General features: G+C 43.0%; 1 protein-coding gene across 3 annotated transcripts in view; it reads right to left on the bottom strand.

Moving 5' to 3' along the window:
- SMARCC1 (SWI/SNF related, matrix associated, actin dependent regulator of chromatin subfamily c member 1) overlaps positions 1–18,901 on the bottom strand; it is a 202,416-nt gene that overhangs the window by 128,026 nt on the left and 55,489 nt on the right. For 2 of the 3 annotated variants that reach the window (XM_025374994.1, XM_025374992.1), the window contains exons 6-7: positions 10,752–10,821; positions 5,094–5,163 (exon numbers count right to left, since the gene is read on the bottom strand). In XM_025374994.1, the coding sequence (XP_025230779.1) occupies positions 5,094–5,163; positions 10,752–10,821 (140 nt within the window). The remainder of the gene's footprint in view (positions 1–5,093; positions 5,164–10,751; positions 10,822–18,901) is intronic. The other variant, XM_025374993.1, reaches the window with a different exon arrangement.

Raw genomic sequence — 18,901 nt, 5'->3', positions numbered from 1 at the left:
GTCTCTTGGTCTCTCAAGAGTTAATTTTTCACATAGCAACCATAGTGATCTTTTTGAAAACTAAGTCAGTCCACATCACTCCACTGATCCAACCCTTCCAACAGCTCTCACCCAATGAGAGTGAAAGAAAAAAACCTAATGATGGCTTGCCATGGCTTCAAGATCTGATTATCTGATGGAGACACTGACCCCATCTCCTGCTCTTCTCTCCTTACTCATGTTATATTTGAGTCACACAGGCTTTGGTAACATTATTCCAACATGCCCTACTAAGCCTGCATACACTCTACACAGACTGGTCCCTCACTGCTGAGATATCCATATAGCTTAGTCTCTCATTTCTTCACATCTCTTTGCTCAAGGAGCCTCTTTATCAACAAGCTCTAAGTTAATGACATAAATCAGGCCACCTACTCCAACAAAATCATAAAATAAGCATAACATTTTTCACCAAAATAAAACACTGTGAATATCACTATACTGACCAGTAAACTATGAAACCAAATGACATCTAGTATGATGACAAATATCAGCTTCCTTTTAGTCACCATTCAGAAGTCAGTTCAAAAGCATATAGAACCTGGCCAGGTGCAGTGGCTCACGCCTGTAATTCCAGCACTTTGAGAGGCCGAGGGGGTGGATCACCTGAGGTCAGGAGTTCAAGATCAGCCTGGCCAACATGGTGAAATCTCGTTTCTATTAAAAAATACAAAAATTAGCAGGGCGTTGTGGTGGGCGCCTATAATCTCCACTACATGGGAGGCTGATTCAGGAGAATAGCATGAACCTGGGAGGCGGAGGTTGCAGTGAGCTTAGATCACACACACGACTGCACTCCAGCCTGGGTGAGAGTGAGACTCTGTCTCAAAAAAAAAAAAACTCAATCTTATACTCTTCCAGTCTTGATTAGAAATCCAAATGTGGGCAGAAGTGAGGGCACAGGCCATAGTTAATTTTTAAAAGGTGAATTAACAAGACCCCTTGAGAAGACAAGACCTGAGCCAGCTGCCACATCTTAATTTGATAGATAAAAGGTGAGCAAACAGGCTACTGTCTTAAAATGTGTTACAAATGTGTTATTTTGGAATTTATACCAACTCTATACTTATGTAGCTTGTCATCATAAATTTAAGTTTCCACTGAAGGGTTTCAAAGGGCAAACTGCTTTCCTATCATAGTTGCTGAAATATTAAAAGGTGTTTTTGGATGCAAGGACTACTGACTTGAAGCCTTTAGACTAGAAGTGCTTTACAGAAAGCACTTATTCAAATGATGTTTTAAAAATAAGCTGGGCCTAGTGACATGTACTTGTAGTCCCAGCTAGTAAGCAGGCAGAAGAATCCCTTGAGCCCAGGAATTTGAGGCCAGTCTGGGCAACATATTTTTTAAAAGTAAAAACTAATCCTTAGAGGACGGGAAGTTATTCACTTAAATTTGTCAATTATGGTTCACACGAGACTGATTACAAAGGTGACTTGATTTAGTTGTAATTAACTCGAACTACATAAAAAGACGGCATATACTCTTAAAATGTTGAATGAATCTAAAGACAAACTTCCTTCTTTTAAAAATATAATTACAAGTAAAATAAACTTAAATAGACTAACAGAAACAATGCAAAACCTGACGTTTTGTTTCCTGATAAAGAACACACATATATGCAACAGTCTTGTTCCTCCCTAATTAAAATGGAATCTGATTAACCTCTAGATCCGGCTACCAATTTAAGGGAAATACAGAGAACAGAGTAATCCATTCAAATAAACCACAGTGCTGCCACTGAAAAACTCCATACTGTGGTAAACAAAACATGACAAATCAACTGGTTTCTAAAACCAGTAAGGTTTTAAGAAAGGGGAGGTCATGAAGACAGAAGAAAAACCTATACAACTATAAATTAGAAAAGTACTTAAGTACACCAACTAATCCCAACAGGTAGATTTTATCTAAATTCTAATTCAAACAACTATCAATCAATCAAATGTGTCATTTAATTGACAACATTGACTGGATTTTTATTTTTATTTGAGACAGGGTCTCGCTCTGTTGCCCAGGCTAGAGTGCAGTGGCATGAACTCAGCTCACTGCAGCCTCAACCTCTGGGGCTCAAGTAATCCTCCCACCTCAGCCCCGTCCCAAGTATCTGGGACTACAGGCACATATCACCACGACTGGCTAATTTTTGTATTTTTTGTAGAGACAAGGTTTCACCACGTTGTCCAAGTTGGTCTAGAACTCCTGGCCTCAAGTGATCCTCCCACCTCAGACTCCCAAAGTGCTAGGATTACAGGCATGAGCCATCGTGCCCAGTCATGATATTTTATATTAAGGAACTGTTTGGGGTTAAGATGACAATGGTATTATTACTTTGAACTGTTTGAGGCCAGGAGGTTGAGACCAGCCTAAACAACACACAGAGACCACCCCCCAACCAAAAATTAAAAAACAAGGCACCTATGGGTGGCACATGCCTGTAGTGCCAGCCTCTAGGGAGGCTGAGGTGGGAGGATCACTTGAGTTGTCTTCATGCCACCGCACTGCAGCCTGGGTAACAGAGCATGACCTTGTCTCCAAAAAAAAAAAAAAAGTCCAGGCATGGTGGCTCACATCTATAATCCCAGCACTTTGGGAGGCCAAGGTGGGTGGATCACCTGAGGTCAGGAGTTTTCAAGACCAGCCTAGCCAACATGGCAAAAACCTCATCTCTACTAAAAATACAAAAATTAGCCAGGTGTGGTGGCTTGCGTCTATAATCCCAGCTACGCAGGAGGCTGAGGCATGAGAATCGCTAGAACCAGGGAGGCGGAGCCGAGATTGTGCCACTGCACTCCAGCCTGGGAGACAGAGTAAGACTCCATCTCAAAAAAATTTTAAAAAAGAGAGAATGTATTTCTTTTGAAACACATGATAAAATACTTATGATTCAAATGGTGTTTGGGATTTGCTATAAATAACATGAGAAGACGAGAAGTAGATAGAAGTAGAGGTTAAAAAAAAGTGGGGGTGGTGGCGAGGGATAAAAGACTACAAATAAGGTGCAGTGTATACTGCTTGGGTGATGGGTGCACCAAATCACCATTAAAGAATTTACTCACGTAACCAGATATCACCTGTATCCCAATAACTTATGAGAAAATAAAATAAAAACATAAAAATTAAGCAGGTGAAAGAAGACTGACTAGACCTGTAGAAACCACAATGAAAATCTCCACTTTACTTGACAAGAATGAAGTGAATACTAAAGCTGCTCTACTACAGGTTTAGAAAAATAAAGTACAAGGAATGTTATCCCTATTTCCATGTACACTATGCAGGCATTAATATTAAATAGTTTTTATTTAATAAATAAAAAAAAAATTTTTTTTGAGACAAGAGTCTCGCTCTGTCTCCCAGGCTGGACTGCAGTGGCGTGATCTCGGCTCACAGCAAGCTCCGCTTCCCGGGTTCACGCCATTCTCGTGCCTAAGCCTCCCGAGTAGCTGGGACTACAGGCACCCACCACCACGCCCGGCTAATTTTTTTGTATTTTTAGTAGAGACAGGGTTTCACCATGTTAGCCAGTATGGTCTCGATCTCCCGACCTCATGATCCGCCTGCCTCAGCCTCCCAAAGTGCTGGGATTACAGGCATGAGCCATCACGCCTGGCCCCACTATTTTCACTAATATCTAGCTCTTGTTTATAATACTCGTTATACACACTATAGATACTGAAACCAGTATGGGTTATAACATGTAAAGCCACAACAGTACTAGGCAAATACATTTCTGATGAGAAGAAAAACTCAATTTTCGACATAAATTAATTTCATCCTTAATGGTTTGGCATGAGTAGTTTTTGAAAAAAGCAAACTGATCAGACTGGATGTGGTGGCTCACACCTGTAAACCCAGCACTTTGGGAAGCCAACGCAGGTGGATCACCTGAGGTCAGGAGTTCAAGACTAGTCTGATCAGCATGGTGAAACCCGGTCTCTACTAAAAATACAAAAATTAGCCAGGCATGGTGAGGCACACCTGTAATCCCCGCTACTAGGAAGGATGGAGGCAGGAGAATCACTTGAACCTGGGAGGTGAAGGTTGCAGTGAGCCAAGACTGTGCCATTGCACTCCAGCCTGGGTAACAGAATGGGATTCTGTCTCAAAAAAATTTAATCAGTAATAAACACTAGAAAAAATTCTTTATTTTTTGAAGACAGAGTGAGACTCTGTCACCAAGGATGGAGTGCAGTGGCATGATCTCGGCTCAGTGCAACCTCCGTTTCCCAGGTTCAAGTGATTCTCATGCCTCAGACACCTGAGTAGTTGGGATTACAGGCGTGTGCCACCGTGTCTGGTTAACTTTCTATAGTTTTAGTAGAGATGGAGGTTCACCATGTTGGCCAGGCTGGTCTTGAACTCCTGACCTCACATGATCCACCCACCGTGGCCTCTCCAAGGGCTGCGATTACAGGCATGAGCCACCGTGCCCGGTAAAATTCATTTCTTAAAAGAAACAAATATAAATTAGCAACCTAATACCACACAGACTTTCTCGGCAAATACATAAAAGACACCAGGTTTTTTGGGTTTTTTTTTTGAGACGGAGTCTTACTCCGTCGCCCAGGCTGGAGTGCAATGGCGCAATCTCAACTCACTGCAACATCTGCCTCCCGGGTTCAAGCAATTCTCCTGTCTCAGCCTCCCGAGTAGCTGGGATTACGCCCGCCACCACGCCTGGCTAATTTTTTTTATTTTTAGTAGAGATGGGGTTTCACTATGTTGGCCAGGCTGGTCTCGAGCTGCTGACCTCATGATCCACCTGCCTTAGCCTCCCAAAGTGCTGTGATTACAGACGTGAGTCATCACGCCCAGCGCTGATACCGATTTTTTTTCAAAGATAAATAAAGCCATTTATGGCTTATTCATTCATGATTTAATGGTGATCTCATTAAATTCTGTACCTTAAGAAAATAGTCAATGAAAGACTCTGGAAGAGTCTGAAAGACTACACACAAATCAACAAATTGTCACTATTCAGAAAATAAAACTATAAATAGATGTGCCTTCCTTTCACAGAAATCTTTATACCAGGTCTCACAGCAAATGAACATTACCTGTCTGGGTAAAAGCCCCAATGCACTAACACTTGCTTGTCTTTTCTCATCACCGGTCTCAACCATTCTTCTGAAAGAGAAAAAGAAAAAAATTTTACTCAAACTGACAAAATAATGAAGAAACTATTATTTTTAGCCTTAATTTTTACTAAGATGTTTTAGTTTGCTAATGAACAACATTTTTCCAACATGCCATTGCTGGTTTAGAAAGAAAAAGTTTTCAAATTGAGTACTATCTACCAGATTAAAGGGAAATTTCTCAGTCTTTCAGACTTACCAAACTGTAGGTCTACTATCCATCACTCTTGACAAAACCAATTATCCACTGTGGTAAAATACTCCCATACCATTCTCCTGCCAGCCTCCCCTCTCTCTTCTACCCAAGTAATAATCATCATATTATTTAATGCTTCACTTCCCATGGTGAACCTCTCAACCCTCTTTCTGTGAGGCTTAGCAATTATTACACATCTTTCCAGATGTAAACTGTACTTCATCTCATTGATTGAAGTTTTACTAACTACTCTGCTTCCTCTAGATTCCCTTTTTCTGATGTTCTGTAAGTTATACAGTGCTACATCAAAGTTTTTATCAAAAATACTATTTTTACTATTCTTTTTTTTTTTTTTTTGAGACGGAGTCTCGCTCTGTCGCCCAGGCTGGAGTACAGTGGCCGGATCTCAGCTCAATGCAAGCTCCGCCTCCCGGGTTTATGCCATTCTCCTGCCTCAGCCTCCCGAGTAGCTGGGACTACAGGCGCCTGCCACCTCGCCCGGCTAGTTTTTTTTTTTGTATTTTTTAGTAGAGACGGGGTTTCACCGTGTTAGCCAGGATGGTCTCGATCTCCTGACCTCGTGATCCGCCCGTCTCGGCCTCCCAAAGTGCTGGGATTACAGGCTTGAGCCACCGCGCCCGGCCTATTTTTACTATTCTTTAACTGCCTCATACCTATTAATTTAGCCCTCCCAACAAGAGTGTAAGCAATGTGATTACATATTGTAGACTTTTTTTTCAAGTTTCCTTTCCAAAGATAAGTGCAAATTACACAATAAAGTGATTTTCATTCTAATCATAGTTAAATTACCTCCACATTTCAACAATGGTTATCATGTGCTTCTTTCGTAGTCTGAATTTAGCTTAGAAAATGTATGCCTAATAGCAAGAGAGAAGTTCTGAACAAGCCCCCTTAAAGCCCAAGAAAGAGAAAAAAAAAAAGAAAAAATAAATAAAAAAAACAACCAGACCTTAGTAAATTAGCCCAGTAAAAATTACTTTCCAGTGCTGGTTTTAACAAGATATAGCCTTGTTTTCACTGAATAAAGCCATGAAGCCCCTACACCTGTGCTGTTTTTAAAGTATACAATGACTCACCTAACCATCTCAAAAGAAAGTGAAAGGGGGCCAGGTGTGGTGGTTCAAGCCTGTAATCCCAACACTTCTGGAGGCAGGGGCAGGAAGATCACTTGAGCCCAGGAGTTCAAGACCAGCCTGGGCAACAAAGTAAGATTCGGTCACTTAAAAAATTTAAAAATAAAAATAGCTAGGCGGCCGGGCGCGGTGGCTCAAGCCTGTAATCCCAGCATTTGGGAGGCCGAGATGGGCGGATCACGAGGTCAGGAGATCGAGACCATCCTGGCTAACACGGTGAAACCCCGTCTCTACTAAAAAAATACAAAAAACTAGCCGGGCGAGGTGGCGGGCGCCTGTAGTCCCAGCTACTCGGGAGGCTGAGGCAGGAGAATGGCGGGAACCCGGGAGGCGGAGCTTGCAGTGAGCTGAGACCCGGCCACAGCACTCCAGCCTGGGCGACAGAGCGAGACTCCGTCTCAAAAAAAAAAAAAAAAAAATAGCTAGGCATGGTGGTGTGCATCTATACTCCCAGCTACTCAGGAGGCTGAGGCAGGAAGATCACTTGAGCATTATAGTTTGACGCTGCAGTGAGCTATTAATAAGTGCACTCTTGCTCTTCAGGCTGGGCAAGAGTGAGTCCCCACCTCAAAACAAAAGGTGAAAATGACAGAATCAGGTCCTGTTCCCTAACCTGGTAACTCAACATGGCAGAGGAAAAAAGAAAAGAAGGGGCCAGAGGATCTTTCTAAATCCCCACTACCTAAACTACCTGTCCCGTTCTGTTAAGAGTGTCTTGGTGGTATTCTGACTAGTAAAAGCTGACTTTCAGAATACTGATTATCTTGTCAAAGACTATGTACTTTAATAAGAAAAACAAGAAAACATATCTTTCCTAACCACAGCTGACTTTGATACAAATTTTGACTTTTTTTTCTTTTTTGAGATGGAGTTTCACTCTTGTTGCCCAGGCTGGAGTGCAATGGTGTGATCTCGGCTCACCGCAAACTCTGCCTCCCAGGTTCAAGCGATTCTCCCACCTCAGCCTCCCAAGTAGCTGGGATTACAGGCACGCGCCACCACGCCTGACTAATTTTTTTTATTTTTAGTAGAGACAGGGTTTCTCCATGTTGGTCAGGCTGGTCTCAAACTCCTGATCTCAGGTGAACTATCACCTTGGCCTCCCAAAGTGCTGGGATTACAGGCGTGAGCCACTGTGCCCAGCCAAAAAAATTTTTGATTTTTATCAAGATAATTTTTTTTGGTTTTTTTTGTTTTGTTTTGAGACAGAGTCTCGCTCTGTAGCCCAGGCTGGAATGCAGTGGCGCGATCTCGACCTCGGCTCACTGCAAGCTCCGCCTCCTGGGTTCACACCATTCTCCTGCCTCAGCCTCCTGAGTAGCTGGGACTACAGGCGCCCGCCACCGTGCCCAGCTAATTTTTTTTATTTTTAGTAGAGACGGGGTTTCACTGTGGTCTCGATCTCCTGACCTCGTGATCTGCCCGCCTCGGCATCCCAAAGTGCTGGGATTACAAGCGTGAGCCACCGCGCCCGGCCAAGACAATTTTTTTAATTGTCTTTGAAAAATTTCCTAATAGCAGAAACAACAAGAGGTGTGAGATGTAAACTCACTCTCTTCCCAGGTATTATAAATTTATACCCAGGAATTAATTTATAGAAGTATGGCTGAATGACAAGAGTAAGGCCAATGCCATTGAAAAATGAATTACTTACATATCCCAAAAGAAGGGAAAGAACATACCATGCAGAGCCACTGCAGAGGCATCACAATAGTCAAGAGGTAGAAGACAGGAACAAGGGGAAGCCTAAGCCAAAGCCTGTACTGGGGTTTCCATAGAAAAGGTAACACGGGGCAGAGTAAACAGTTTAGGGTGGGGATGGCTGAATAATTCCAAGAAACATTGGGGCACAGAGATTGTCTCTAACTGCCTAGTACCTCGCCCTGGAATGATTTAGAAAAGGGGAAATATTGGTTTGGTGTGTGAGTTAGATAAGAAGATGGTTACAGCTACATACTCAGATTGGTTGGTTTACATATGAAAGATGTGCTCCTAGAGAAGTTATTATCTTTAGAAATTAGCTAGCCCTCAAAAGGGCAATCTCTCCCCAGGGCATCAAATGCCAGAGCAACACAAATACAGAAAATAAAAATATACAGTTAATATAATAATTAGTATAATATAAAATAGTTAATTAGCATATCATACAGTTAATATAATAATTAATTGAAATTAGCTTAGCTAGAAGAACAGAATTGGGTTTTTTTGTTGGGTTTTTTTTTTGTTTTTTTTTTTTTTTGAGACGGAGTCTCACTCAGGAGGCTGAGGCAGGAGAATCACTTGAACCCGGGAGGCGGAGGTTGCAGTGAGCTGAGATCGCACCACTGCACTCTAGCCTGGGTGACAGAGCAAAGACTCCATCTCAAAAAAAATTTTAAAAAAAAATTCCTGGCCGGGCGCGGTGGCTCAAGCCTGTAATCCCAGCACTTTGGGAGGCCGAGACGGGCGGATCACGAGGTCACGAGATCGAGACCATCCTGGCTAACACTGTGAAACCCCGTCTCTACTAAAAAATACAAAAAACTAGCCGGGCGTGGTGGCGGGCGCCTGTAGTCCCAGCTACTCGGGAGGCTGAGGCAGGAGAATGGCGTAAACCCGGGAGGCGGAGCTTGCAGTGAGCCGAGATCCAGCCACTGCACTCCAGCCTGGGCAACTGAGCAAGACTCCATCTCAAAAAAAAAAAAAAAAAAAAAAAAATTCCACTGTATGTATATGCCACATTTTGTTTATCCACTCATCTAATTATTTTAACTTAGGTTTTAGATATTTTCCTCTTTTACCAATAGGAATCTTCTTTTTTTTTTTTTTTTTTTTGGTAAGAGAGAGTTTCACTCTTATTACCCAGGCTGGCGTGCAATGGCGCAATCTCAACTCACTGCAACCTCCGCCTCCCAGGTTCAAGCGATTCTCCTGCCTCAGCCTCCCGAGTAGCCAGGATTACAGATACCTGCCACCATTCCCGGTTAAATTTTTGTCGTTTTAGTAGAGACCAGGTTTCACCATGTTGGTCAGGCTGGTCTTGCACTCCTGACCTCAGGTGATCCACCTGCCTCAGCCTCCCAGAATGCTGGGATTACAGGCCTGAGCCACAGCACCAGGCCTTGTTTTTTAAGACATAAGATTTCACTATGTTGCCCAGGTTGGAGTGCAATGGCTATACACAGGCACAATTATCACACACCACAGCCTCAAACTCCTGACCTCAAGTGATCCTCCCACCTCAGCCTCCAGAGGAGCTGAACACAGGCACATACAACCACACCTGGATTTAACCACCTTATTAGTCCGTTTTTTTTTTTTTTGAGATGGAGTCTCCTTCTGTCGCCCAGGCTGGAGTGCAGTGGCGAGATCTTGGTTCATTGCAACCTCCGCATCCCAGGTTCAAGTGATTCTCCTGCCTCAGCCTCCCAAGTAGCTGGGGTTACAGACAGGTGCGAGCACACCCGGCTAATTTTTGGTATTTTTAGTAGAGATGGGGTTTCACCATTTTGGTCAGGCCAATCTCAAACTCCTGACCTCAAGTGATCCACCTGCCTTGGCCTCCAGAGGTACTAGAATTACAGGTATGAGACACCACGTCCAGACCTTATTAGTCTTTCATAAGAACCACTGACATTGCTGAATATCTCACTAATGTGTATTTTCTACATCATTGATTTTTGCTCTTTTATTATTTCCTTTTTTCGTTAGGTTTAATTTGGTGGTGTTTTTCTAACTTCTTAAGAAAGATGTTTGGACCACTGATTTCTAACCTTTCTCTTTTCCTAATATAAAGAAATAAATGTTCCTCTAGGCACAGCTTCTACTACATCTTTTAAAAGTTAATGTTGGCCAGGTGCAGTGGCTCACACCTGTACACCCAGCACTTTGGGAGGCCAAGGTGGGCGGATCACAAGGTCAAGAGATCAAAACCATCCTGGCCAACACGGTGAAACCCCATCTCTAATAAAAATACAAATATTAGTTGGGCATGGTGGCAGGCGCCTGTATTCCCAGCTACTCAGGAGGCTGAAGCAGGAGGATCTCTTGAACCCGGGAGGTGGAAGTGGCAGTGAGCTAAGATCACGCCACTACACTCCAGCCTGGGCAACAGAGACTCCATCTTAAAAACAAAACAAAACAAAAACAAATAAACAGCTGGTTATTCTGTTTAAGACTTTGAGGATACGACATAAAATCCATATGGTATGATGTATGAGCTTATCCGTTCACAACGCAAAACCAACTTACCATCATCTTGTGAGGAAGAATATGGGTAAATGTGGTGGGAAGCTTTTGACTTCTCATCCGTAAATGTTCCCTGGAAAGCAAATGAACAAAAACCACAAAAATAAAGCACATGGTAAATGAACTATGGGATCCCAGATACAAATTCCATACAAATTCTAAAAGCATGGTTTTACTTATAGACTTTATTTAAAAAGTATTGCTTATTTTTAGTCAAATAAAAAAAATAGTGATTAACAACAATAAACCAAGAAATTGTCTACACAGTTTAGACTGCTGTATAGAAAAAGTAATTCGAGCATCCATTAGCTAGTTCTCTACAGACCTCTCTCTCTCTGGGTACCCATATCAGTAATATGGGTACTAATTCTTTTTTTTTTTTCCTGAAATGGAATCTTGCTCTATCACCTAGGCTGGAATGTGTGGCAGCACGATCTTGGCTCACTGCAACCTTCTCTATCTCCTGGGTTCAAACAATTCTCCTGCCTCAGCCTCCTGAGTAGCTGGAATTACAGGCACCTGCCACCACACCTGGCTACTTTTTCTACTTTTAGTAGAGAGGGGGTTTCACCATGTTGGTCAGGCTGGTCTTGAACTCCTGACCTTAGGTGAGCCGCCTGCCTTGGCCTTCCAAAGTTCTGGGATTACAGGTGTGAGCCACTGTGTCTAGCCAGGTACTACTACTTCTTAAAATTACTTCCAAGGTCATCACAAATTATCATTATTTAAAGTGAATCAATGCCGTTTCTGGCCTTGAGCCATAAGCTAGGACTATGTGCAAGCATAACACAGAAATATTGTCAAGTTCAGTTTCAGATCACTGTGATAAAGCATTACAAAATTAGTTGCACAAATTTAGTTTCCTGACGTATATAAAAGTTACATTTATGGCCAGGTGTGCTGGCTCATGTCTGTAATCCTGGCACTGTGGGAGACTGAGCCGGTGGATCACTTGAGGTCAGGAGTTCGAGACCAGAGTGGCCAACACGGTGAAACCATGTCTCTACTAAAAATACAAAAATTAGCTGGTGTAGTGGCACATGCCTGTAATCCCAGCTATTTTGGAGGCTGAGGCAGAAGAATCACTTGAGCCCAGGAGGCAGAGCTTGCAGTGAGCCAAGATGGCACCACTAGTTTGGGGGACAAAGTGAGACTCCGTCTCAAAAAAATAAAAAATAAGTTACATTTAGGCCAGGCGCAGCTGCTCACACCTGTAATCCCAGCACTTTGGAAGGCTGAGGTGAAAGGATCACTTGAGCCTAGGAGTTCAAGACTAGTCTGGGCAACATGGTGAGACCTTGTCTCAAATTTAAAAATTAGCCAGGCAGGCTGGGCGCGGTGGCTCAAGCCTGTAATCCCAGCACTTTGGGAGGCCGAGACGGGCGGATCACGAGGTCAGGAGATTGAGACCATCCTGGCTAACACAGTGAAATCCCGTCTCTACCAAAAAATACAAAAAAAAAAAAAAACTAGCTGGGCGAGGTGGCAGGCACCTGTAGTCCCAGCTACTTGGGAGGCTGAGGCAGGAGAATGGCGTAAACCCGGGAGGCGGAGCTTGCAGTGAGCTGCGATCCAGCCACTGCACCCCAGCCTGGGTGACAGAGCGAGACTCCGTCTCAAAAAAAAAAAAAAAAAAAAATAGCCAGGCAAAAATGCCTGTAGTCCCAGCTACTCAGGAGGTGAAGTGGGAGGATCACTTGAGCCCAGGAGTTCAAGGTTGCAGTGAACTATGATTATGCCACTGTACGTTAGCTTGGGCAAGAGAGTGAGAGAGACCCTGTCTCTCAAAACAAAAATCAAAAGTTATGTTTACACGGTTTTAGAAAACAACGTATATACCTTAATTTAAAAATATTTTATTGCTAAAAAATGCTAACAATCACAGCCGGACCCAGTGGCTCACGCCTGTAATCCCAGCACTTTGGGAGGTCGAGGCGGGTGGATCGCCTGAGGTCAGAAGTTCGAGACCAGCCTGGCCAACATGGTGAAAACTGTGTCTACTAAAAATACAAAAAATGAGCTGGGTGTGGTGGCAGGTGCCTATAATCCCAGCTACTCAGGAGACTGAGGCAGGAGAATCCCTTGAACCCCGGAGGCAGAGGTTGCAGCGAGCCGAGATCACGCCATTGCACTCCAGCCTGGACAACAAGAGCAAAATGCCACCTCAAAGGAAAAAAAAAAAAATGCTAACAATCATCTGAGACTTAAGCAAATCAGTCTTTTTGCTGATAGAGGATACTGCCTCAATGATGCTGGCAGCTGACTGATCAGGGTGGTGGTTGCTGAGGGTTAAGGTGGCTGTGGCAATTTCTTAAGATAAGTCAACAGTAAAGTTTGTCACATTAATTGACTACTTTCACAAACGATTTCTCTGTAGCATGTGATGCTGACAGCATTTTACACACAGTAGAATTTCTTTCAAAACCCTGCTGTTTGCTTTATCAAGTAAATTTATGTAATATTTAAAATCCTTTGTTCTCATTTCAACAATGTTAACAGCAATTATGCCAGGAGTAGATTCCATGTCAAGAAAGCACTTTGTTCATCCATAAGGAACAAGTCTTCCATATGTCCAAGTTTGGTCATGAGATCACGGCAATTCAGTCACATGTTCCGGCTTCAATTCAAATTCCAGTTCTCTTATTTGAACCACGTCTGTAGCTAAAGTCTTTAACCCCTCAAAGTCAATCATGAGGGTCAGAATCCACCTCTTCCAAACTTCTGTTACTGTTGATATTATGACCTCTGATGAATCACATGTGTTCTTAGTGGCATCTAGAATGATGAATCTGTTCCAGAAGATTTTCAATTTACTTTGCCCAGATCCATCATACGAACCATTAACTATAGCAGCTATATCTTTACAAAATGTATTCCTTAAGTAACAAGACTTGAAAGTTGAATTTCTCCTTAAAACATGGCTGCAGAATGGAAGTTGTGTTACTATGCATGGAAATAACATTAATTTCCTTGTACATCTCCAACAGAGGCTTTGGTGACTACGTGACTGTCAATGAGCAGTGGTATTTCAAAAGAAATTGTTTTTCCTGAGCAGTAGGTCTCTACAGTGGGCTTAAAGTATTCAGTAAACCATACTGTAAATAGATGTGCTGTCATCTAGGCTTTGCAGTTTTGTTATGGAGCACAGGCAAAGAAGATGTAGCATTATCTATACGGCCTTTGGATTGTAAGAACTGCAAATGACCATTGGCTTTAACTTATAGTCACCAACTGCATTAAGCCCCAAAACAGCCTGGCTGAAGCTTTAAAGCCAGGCATTGACTTCTCTAACTATGACATCTTATAAATATGATGCATAGCATCTTATAAATAAGACGCTAAATAGCATCTTATTTTAATAGAAGACTATCATTTACATTGAATATATGTTGTTTGGTGTAGCCAGCTTCACCAATTATCTTTGCTCAATCTTCTGGATAACTTGCTGCAGATTCTACATTAGCACTTGTTGCTTCACCTTGTATTTTTATGTTCTGAAAACGGCTTCTTTCCTTAAACCTCATTAAGCAACCTCTGCTACCTTCAAACGTTCCTTCTGCAGCTTCCTCACCTCTCTCAGCCTTCACAGAATTGAAGAGAGTTAGGCCTTTGTTCTGGATTAGAATTTAGCTTAAGGAAATGTTGGGCTGCTTTGATCTCCTATTCAGACCACTGAAGCTTTCTCAGTATCAGCAATAAGCATGTTTTGCACCGTATCATCTGCATGTTCACTAGAGTTCCACTTTTAATTTCCTTCAAAAACTTTTCCTTTACATTAAAAACTTGGTTGTTTGGCTTAAGAAGCCAAGTTCTCACCTTATCTTGGCTTTTGTCATGCCTTCCTCACTAAACTAAATCACGACTAGCTTTTGATTTAAAGTGACAGATAAGCAATTCTTCCTTTGACTTGACCAGCTAGAGGTCATTGTAGGGTTATTAATTGGCCTAATTTTAATACTTGTGGGTCTCAGGGACGAGGTAGAGAGAGGAGTAGCCAGTCAGTGGAGAAGTCAGAACACATACATTTATCAATTAACTTCACCATCTTCTATGGGTGTTGTGCTAAACCAAAGCAATTAAAATAATATCAAATAGCATCTATCACAGATCACCATAACATATACAATAATACTAAAAAAGTAAGCCAGGAGTGGTGGCTCACACCTGTAATCCCAGGACTTTGGGACGCCGAGTCGGGGAGGATCACAAGGTCAGGAGTTCAAGACCAGCCTGGCCAACATGGTGAAACTCCGTATCTAGTAAAAATACAAAAATTAGCTGGACGTGGTGGCGGGTGCCTGTAATACCAGCTACTCGGGACGCTGAGGCAGAGAACTGCTTGAACCCAGGAGGTGGAGGATGTAGTGAGCTGAGATCGCACCACTGCACTCCAGCCTGGGTGACAAAACAAACAAACAAACAACTAAAAAAATTTGAACTATTGTGAGAATTACCAAAATGTGATACACAGACACAATGTGAGCACATGCTATTGGGAAAATGGCACCAACAGACTCGCTTGACACAGTTTCCACAAACCTTCCATTTAAAAAAAGGAGTGGGGGGGAGTGTGTGCTGCAGGGTGGGTTCCATGGCTCATGCCTATAATCCCAGCATTTTGGGAGACCGAGGCGGCAGGGAGAATCTCTTGAGGCCAGGAGCTTGAGATCAGCCTAGGCAAGACCATGTCTCTTCAAAAATAAAACTAAAATAGCCAGGTGCAGTGGAGCACGCCTGTTGTTAAAAAAAGAACAACAAGAAGGCCGGGCAAGGTGGCTCATGAGTGTAATCTCAGCACTTTGGCCAGATCACAAAGTCAGGAGTTCGAGACCAGCCTGTCCAATATGGTGAAACCCTGTCTCTACTAAAGAATACAAAAATTGGGCCGGGCGTGGTGGCTCAAGCCTGTAATCCCAGCACTTTGGGAGGCCGAGATGGGTGGATCACGAGGTCAGGAGATCGAGACCATCCTGGCTAACACGGTGAAACCCCGTCTCTACTAAAAATACAAAAAACTAGCCGGGCGAGGTGGCAGGCGCCTGTAGTCCCAGCTACTCGGGAGGCTGAGGCAGGAGAATGGCGTGAACCCGGGAGGCGGAGCCTGCAGTGAGCTGAGATCCGGCCACTGTACTCCAGCCTGGGCGGCAGAGCAAGACTCCGTCTCAAAAAAAAAAAGAATACAAAAATTAGCAGGGCGTAGTGGGACATGCCTGTAGTCCCAGCTACCTGGGAGGCTAAGGTAGGAGAATCGCTTGAACCCGGGGATTGGAGTTTGCAGTGAGCTGAGATCACGCCACTGCACTCCAGCCTGGGAGACAGAGTGAGACTCTGTCTCAAACAAAGAAACAAAAAAGAACAACAACAAAAAAGAAACAAAGTAATAACAATAACACCTATATCATTAGAATTCTTTACAACTGAATTAACAAATACAATGAATTAAGGCATTGGGAACACTGAAGGTACTCAATCAATGTGAGCTGTTGGTTCATTTACTTATCATCTTGTAGAGGTTTTGCCTTGTTACCCAGGCTGGTTTTGAACTCCTGGGCTTAAGCAATCTGGCTGCCTTGGCCTCTCAAAGTGCTAGGACCACAGGCGTGAGCCACGGTGCCCAGCCTGTTAATTCATTTAAAATGCTTACACATAAAGGCCTGATCATCAAATCAATGAAGGTACTATTATTATGACCTATTAAGGTCTCTTTCCTAAAATTCTAAGAAGCCAGTTAGACCTCTGCATCCCTCTGGAGGGTATGCCTAGAAAACAATCACTAAGGCAGGTTTCATCAAAAATATAACAGCTAAGGCCGGGCACAGTGGCTCATGCCTGTAATCCCAGCTCTTTGGGAGGCCGAGGCAGGCGGATCACAAGGTCAGGAGACCGAGACTAATACAGTGAAACCCTGTCTCTACTAAAAATACAAAAAAAAAAAAAATTAGCCAGGCAAGGTGGCATGCATCTGTAGTCCCAGTTACTCGGGAGGCTGAGGCAGGAGAATGGCTTGAAGCCGGGAGGCAGAGCTTGCAGTGAGCCGAGATTGCACCACTGCACTCCAGCCTGGGTGACAGAGCGAGACTCCACCTCAAAAAAAAAAAAATATATGGCCGGGCGCGGTGGCTCAAGCCTGTAATCCCAGCACTTTGGGAGGCCGAGACGGGCGGATCACGAGGTCAGGAAATCGAGACCATCCTGGCTAACATGGTGAAACTCCGTCTCTACTAAAAAATACAAAAAACTAGCCGGGCGCGGTGGCGGGCGCCTGTAGTCCCAGCTACTCGGGAGGCTGAGGCAGGAGAATGGCGTGAACCCGGGAGGCGGAGCTTGCAGTGAGCAGAGATCCGGCCACTGCACTCCAGCCTGGGCGGCAGAGCGAGACTCCGTCTCAAAAAAAAAAAAAAAAAAAAAAATATATATATATATATATATATATATACACATATATAAAAAACAGCTAAATATTCAGCATAAATTGTAGGACAATACATAAAATGTTTCCAGTACAACCTGGTAGCAAAAAGAGTAGGTAATTTCAGGTTCAAGGCAAGAAACAGCAATCAATTTGTTCCACTCCTGTCCTGGTAACATTCCACATATAAACTGCATTTGACAGTCAATCCAATAAAAAGATATTCCAAAAGAGAGAGGTTTAAGGGATCTGTTCAAAGCCATAATACTAGTAAAAAGAGGAACTGGACTTCAGATTGCTCAATGTGATAAAATAATTATATTACCTTACACTTTGAGATATCATATATAAAAGAAAGAATGAATATACTCAATCTTTAATTGTATGCAGTACTAGAAACATTAACTTTCAGAACATGCAAGATATTTTACTAAATGCTAAAACATAATTCAATTGGTAATCTCTTTTGCAGCAGGAAAAAAAGACATTTCATGAGGCTTCTCAACCAATTCTAAGGATACATAAAACTCTGTCACACAAGGAATGTTTCAGAAAATTATCTTCTACATAAGTCTCCTCAGCTAGATTACTATGTGATGGGCTTAATTACAGTTTAGTCACGTGTAATCGTAAACTTACATGTAGTAAATAACCAAAGTCTCAGCCTAAAAGGAAGTCAGAAGAAGAAGGCTAAGATGTCAGAAGACAGTACTAGTACATTTGTATCAAGACAAAGTAAGCTTGAGGGGGCAGAATTTTTCTGAGACACAGTCTCGCTCTGTCACCAGGCTGGAGTACTGTGGCGCCATCTCAGCTCACTGCAACCTCCACTTTCTGGGTTCAAGCAATTCTCCTGACTCAGCCTCCCCAGTAGCTGGGACTACAGAGGCGCGTCACCATGCCCAGCTAATTTTTAGTAGAGACGAGTTTCACCATGTTGACCAGGATGGTCTCGATCTCTTGACCTTGTGATCCACCCGCCTTGGCCTCTCAAAGTACTGGGATTACAGGCATGAGCCACCACGCCTGGCCATCAATTGCTTTTTTTTAAATCATGTATGTAACAGAATACATAAAATGCGGGGTTAAGGGAGACACGATTACTTGAAAGTAATATGTCATTTCTTCCTACCAATTATGTTACCAACTCTATATGACTTTATAATCTCTGTGATGTAGATAGAGCTCTGTGATATAGAATACATTGGTTTCCTTAGGTCTACGTAAGCACACTTCACAATAAGACTAAAGACTCCATACCAATGACTTTATTAAATGCTACTCTAGGCTAAAAGCTAAAGATGAGTGGAGAGAAAAAAAACACTGCTACTTTAAGAACTCAAAAAGAGGCCAGGTATGGTGGCTCACACCTATAATCAATCCTAATACTTTGGGAGGGCGAGGCTAGAGGATGACTTGAGGCCAGGAATTCAAGACCAGCCTGGGAACATAGTGAGAAACCATCGTGGCCAGGCACGGTGGCTCATGCCTGTAATCCCAGCTCGTTGGAAGGCTGAGGTGGGCAGATCACTTGAGGTAAGGAGTTCGAGACCAGGCTCACCAACATGGCAAAATCCCATCTCTACAAAAAATACAAAAATTAGCCAGGCATGGTGGCACACAGCTGTAGTCCCAGCAATTCTGGAGACTGAGGCACAAGAATCGCTTGAACCTCAGAGGCAGAGGATGCAATGAACTGGGATCGCATCACTGTACTCCAGCCTGGGCGACAACACAAGACTCT

The sequence above is a fragment of the Theropithecus gelada genome, chromosome 2, assembly GCF_003255815.1.
Source record: "Theropithecus gelada isolate Dixy chromosome 2, Tgel_1.0, whole genome shotgun sequence".
NCBI classification, from domain to species: Eukaryota; Metazoa; Chordata; class Mammalia; order Primates; family Cercopithecidae; genus Theropithecus; species Theropithecus gelada.
The sequence above is the reverse complement of the archived record's forward strand: the minus strand, read 5'-3'. Positions and strand labels throughout refer to the sequence as shown.